The sequence below is a fragment of the Sphaeroforma arctica genome (assembly GCF_001186125.1).
Source record: "Sphaeroforma arctica JP610 unplaced genomic scaffold supercont1.22, whole genome shotgun sequence".
NCBI lineage: Eukaryota > Ichthyosporea > Ichthyophonida > Sphaeroforma > Sphaeroforma arctica.
This window is the reverse complement of record NW_014040536.1, coordinates 80,091-85,550: the sequence shown is the minus strand read 5'-3', so window position 1 is coordinate 85,550 and position 5,460 is coordinate 80,091. Positions and strand designations below refer to the sequence as shown.

The 5,460-nt window shown below is 42.4% G+C and overlaps 1 protein-coding gene across 1 annotated transcript; it reads left to right on the top strand.

Annotated features, from left to right (window-relative positions):
- Positions 1-346: 346 nt before the first annotated feature.
- SARC_00655 (hypothetical protein) lies at positions 347-574 on the top strand (the record flags this gene model as incomplete). The annotated part of the gene is made up of 1 exon (XM_014305647.1): positions 347-574. The coding sequence occupies one exon, from the start codon at positions 347-349 to the stop codon at positions 572-574; it is 228 nt and encodes a 75-aa protein (XP_014161122.1).
- Between the last annotated feature and the right edge of the window lie 4,886 nt (positions 575-5,460).

Below are 5,460 nucleotides of genomic sequence, written 5' to 3'. Positions count from 1 at the left end.
CAGAGGACACGCAAATGTGTTTAGTATGGCTAGATGTATACTCATCATTTGTCATATTACGACCAATGATGGACAAATCAGCGGCTACCATAGCACGCACGCTGGTACCAATCATGTGTGAACATGGATTCCCGCAAATCTTACAGACTGACCAAGGCACTGAATATGTTATCAAATATTTCCGAAAGTTGTTGAACAAGCGCCAAAACAACACTTAGTTTCTCAGCCGTACCAACCTAAAGTCTTGGGCGCGAACAAACGATCACAAAGAGACCTCGTGCCACTGTTACGGAAATTCGTTGAACAAACCCCAGAGAACTGGTGTTCACGACTTCCCTTCGTACAGATGGGCCACAATCTGCGTACATCAAGAAGGCACGGTCGCAGACAGAATCAACTCATGGACTACAACACGCCAGTGACCGCACCCAATACAACAGAATCTTGGGAAGAGCGACTGCAGCGTCTAGAAGAAGCCATTATGCCACAAACAGACAGCAACGCTGCGCAATATCAAGAAAAGATGTGCGCAGCATCCGACCGAAAAGGCCAAAAGAAGTATGTGAACTTCTAGGAAGGGGACCTTGCGAAATGAACAAAATGACTGCACCAAAGGGCGGACCATACAAAATAGTATGCAGAGAGGGCAACGAGTATATTGTCTATAACCTTGGTGGGATTAAAGCCTCGGAATATCTTGACTTGGTCAGTGATGAACTACTTGGACTCGTGAAAAGGGCCAGTGCTCCGGAAGCATCCACTTCCAATAATCACGTACAACCAAACGAAGAGACTCAGTTCTCCTTGATACTCGACGACAAGCCGTCCAGGATCCCAGGAGTACCTACTGCAATGGTCAGATGGTGAGCGTACCTGGACGCACGAATCAGACATCGCAGATACTGAAGTCATTACAACATACCGTCAACGCACTCGACAAACAACGAAGGCAGTCAAGGCCAAAAGACGACGAGCACTGATAAAAGATCAGCGAACAAGCGGGAGACTTAAGCAAGCCTCACTGATACCAAGGGACACTTCCACTTTCCTCGCCTTGAAGTATGCTCCCCCACACACCAGAGGGACAAAGACCAAAGATTCGGCTGTAGAGCCACCGTTGCGATGCGTTTTCTTAAGCCAAGTTGATATCAACCGAGAGCAAGACTGACTCCAATGAGCGTGGTAGATAACTCCCGTCATAGTACAAACTTAATTAAAAGGTAATATGTAAACATAGATAATGATGGCAGGTTTTCCATCGTATGCGCCCTAAGGGACAAGTTTTTCCCTGTACAAAAACACCCACCCCTAGATAATCTAGTACTGTAAAATGTCACTTTCTACTCCTACGCGTGCTAAGAAGCATAAAGTTGTAGCATCTGGGGACCAGATTATCATAAAGCCAATACAAATCCCAAATCCCAGAATCATCAAATATTGAGTTTTAGAATTTGGAACGGAATGTTTCTGATATTAGAGTCATCAGAAATATTAGCGGTAGAACCGGTAAGCTAGACCGGGACTCCGCGTGTGAGATAAACACTCAAGTGAAATCCCGAGTCTAGTGAATTAGAAAACATAAAAAAAGACTCAGTTCGGGTCTCTCAGACTAGGTACTTTTCCTAGCTGAGAAAATCGTACTTGAGAAGAGGTCTATTGTATCCTTTGTCTCGTACCTTTCAGCTACTCTCCATACTCTACATGCAGAGTCCCGGTATAGCTTACCGGTTCTACCGCTGATATTCCTGATGACTCTAATATCAGGAATATTTGAATCCTAATTCCAAAACCCAATATTTTAAAATTCTGAGGTTTTGGGATTTGTATTGACTTTTTGATAATCTAATCCCTAGATGCTCACGCTATAGTGAACTTTGTTCCACACAAATTCACACCAAAAACAGATGACAATGTTCAAAAATGGGTCAAAGACGGACACATATACACATATACAAGAGAACAACACCAGCACAGGTGAATCTACCACTACTGTCAACAGGTGAATTTGAACAGACAGGCCTATTAAAGAAAGTAGTTGGACTTGAGAGAAGTCAACTATCAACACGAACAGGACAAATTCGTGTTGCCTAAAATAGAATAAATACTCCACAACCTACAAGGTGCACAACTTTCCCCCAAATTGGGCTTGACAGGGGGCTTCCACCATTTTCGTGTACACAAAATTAGCCAACACTTCACCTTTTTGTGGAGATGGGCATTATACTCATTTAAGTCAGCACCATTTGGACTACACTCGTTAACAGCCCAATTTCAAAGAGTGATGGCCAATCTCCTCATTGGTATTAAAGTTGTACGGGTATACGTTGACGACAAAGTCATTACCAGTCTCACAGAAGGAGAACACAGGCAAACAGTACGAGAAGTCACCAACTTCAGGCTGAATCACAACAAATGTGCGTTTGCAGTCAAGACATTCAATATCCTATGCGTCAAAGTTGCTACAATAGGGCTCAAAACAGACTCTGAGAAACAAAAACGCATGATTGACTGGCCACTGCCAAGAGCCAACCGAGGCTTACATCGAGCAATCGGACTAGCAAACTACATGCGAGACCACATATCCCAGTTTGCACATATAAGTAAGAGAAAAAATGAATCAGAATATAGCAAATCTTTGGACACCAGAGCTCATTAAGAAATAGGTAAAACTTAGAGAAGCTATTGCATGTTCAGCAACATTGGGATGGAGTATCGTTCCAGATCATGTACGACGCAGGTGATTATGGCATAGGAGGCTGTCTGTTTCAAATCATAGAAGGGGCCAGACGAGATATACTCTATTTCTCAAAAGCCTCAAATCCCGCACAGCAGATATATAGGATAAACGCGAAATAGTTACTAGCGCTGGCATACAGTCTACAACGCTTCTCGGAATACAACATAGGAGGCGATATAACATTGTGAACAGAACACAAAGCATTGTACCAGATGAACAATCAGCAAACGCTGCATCCTAAGCTAGCAAAGTGGATATCGAAAACATTCCATCACCACTTCACAATCATACACGTGCCACACAAAGACAATAAAGTTGCCGACATGCATCACGATTGCATGAAGATACCTTCAACATCAAAACATCAAGTGTGTTGAAGGATGCCAACGAGCAAATGTGTTGAAGGATGCCAACGAGCATACGCACAATGGTCAAGAGGACACTGACCTGGAAACAAACATGCCCATCTGTATCTTGCACTAATCGTCGATGCCTCGACTATCGTGTGTCTGATTCCGATGTTGGCATGCGAACAAAGTGTCATAAACAGATATTTACGACGGCACCAGAGACCGGACCTAAGAGACGATTTCAAGACCGGGTCACACAGAACACCCAACTCAGGGGGTTATTTCAGGATTGGATCAGAAGTTCAACCTAGGTAGTGGAATATATAACTATATAGGATAGAATTATGACTCATCCGACATTATCGCAAGTAATTGTTATACTACATTCTTTAAAGGCTGAATTAACATAAATCAAATTGTTAATAAAACAATCATCACAATGAAGAATACTACTGCTACATCGGGATTTACGGTAGGCAAGAAAGCCTGTGACTGGATATTGTTTGGTCTGCTTGGAGTTCATCGACAATTGCCTTTGATTTGTGCTAAGGTTTCGACAGCGTTTTAAATTAATCCGACACCGGATGAGGAAGTGAAGGCAGGAATTCACGTTACGCTTTCCAGACTGTTCTTTGAGGCTCAACACTCAATTTCTACGTTGAATAAATACAACTAAACATAATGACCGGGCTGGCCACTTGGGAAAGCTGGCGCAGTGCGGAAAGCTACGGATAGTATTCGGCTGATTCGGCTGCAAACGTTGCAAACTTCGACAACAAACAGTACCACCAACACAACTACGTTGGGCTTTTCAATGCCCAACGCCAACTCGCAATCTATGTAACAACGGGGCTACCGCTATACAACAAAACAGCAGTAAATAAGCTCATAATTAGTCGCACGAAGCCTATACCCCAGGTAGCACTATACAAAAAATATGCGCATTACTCACATGGAGCATATGTTGCAGCACGTTCAAACCCAGGCACAAACAAATTCGCCATCTGATGAGATGTCGGCAGAATTTTGTGGGTTCAGAAGTATTCAGAAGTCCACAACTGCTGAGAAATCTTTGGGCAGAAATTAATTGGAACCAGCGGATTTGCATTTTGCGATGGACATGCCAAAAATCCATCGTCATCAGCGACGTGCTCTTTTGATGCATTTTGTAAAAACAGCGGGTTCCTATAGTAGAAGAACATGTTAAGTGTGTATTATAAACGTATGGACGCTTAAACCTTATACGTTGAAATGCGATTGTAGGTATTTGTAAATGCGCAGTATTCAAATTATCTAAAATTTGATATATTGAAAATGCAAAAACAATCAACCAAATGATCTATTATTGTATATTTAGAAATACAATTGTATACAATGGAGAGTGGCGACTCTGTTCCAATTAATGTTGGTGGTTTTTGCTAGGAAAAGTCTCTAGTCTGAGAGAACCGAACTGAGTCTTTATTTGTGTTTTCTAATTCACTAGACTCAGATTTCTACTTGAGTGTTCCCTTGATACGCGGAGTCCCGGTATAGTTTACCGGTTCTACCGCAAATATTTCTGATGACTCTAATATCAGGAATATTTGAATCCGAATTCCTAAACTCCATAATTGATGATTCTGAAGTTTTGGAATTTGTATTGGTTTTATGGTAATCTGGTCCCTAGATGTTACAGCCCCTCAACTTTATGCTTTTAGCCTGTGTAAGAGTACAAAGTGACAACTTACAGTACTATATTGTCCAGAGGTTAGTGTTTTTGTACAAGGCAAAAACTTGTCTCCTAGTGGGTTAAGATGAAAAACCTGCCATCATTATCTATCCTTACATAATACCTATTTATCAATGATACATTGACGGGAGTTCTCAACCATGCTCATCGGAGTCAGTCTCGACCGGTGCTCTCGATACTTCAAGGTGAGACAAGTGGGGGTGTCCCTTGGTATCATTGAGACTTGCTTAGGTTCCCCGCCTCGCGCGCTTTCTGTTGCTCGCTGATCTCTCATCAGTGCTCGTTGCTGTTGATTTCGTCGGCCTTGATTGCCTTCGTTTGCGTCGAGTGCGTTTACGGTATAATGTAAGAACATCAGCATCTGCAATATCTGATTCATTTATAGAGTATGGAGAGTAGCTGAAAGGTACGGTTTTTCCCCTACTTGAGTGGTTCTCTCACACGCGGAGTCCCGGTATAGCTCACGGTTCTACCGCTTTTATTTCTGATGACTCAAATATCAGAAATATATGATTCTTCATTCCAAAACTCAATATTTGATGATTCCGAGGGTTTGAGATTTGAATTGGCTTTCTGATAATATGGTCCCTAGATGCCCGTCCAGGTACGCTTCCCATGTGTCCATTGCAGTAGGTGGTACTCCT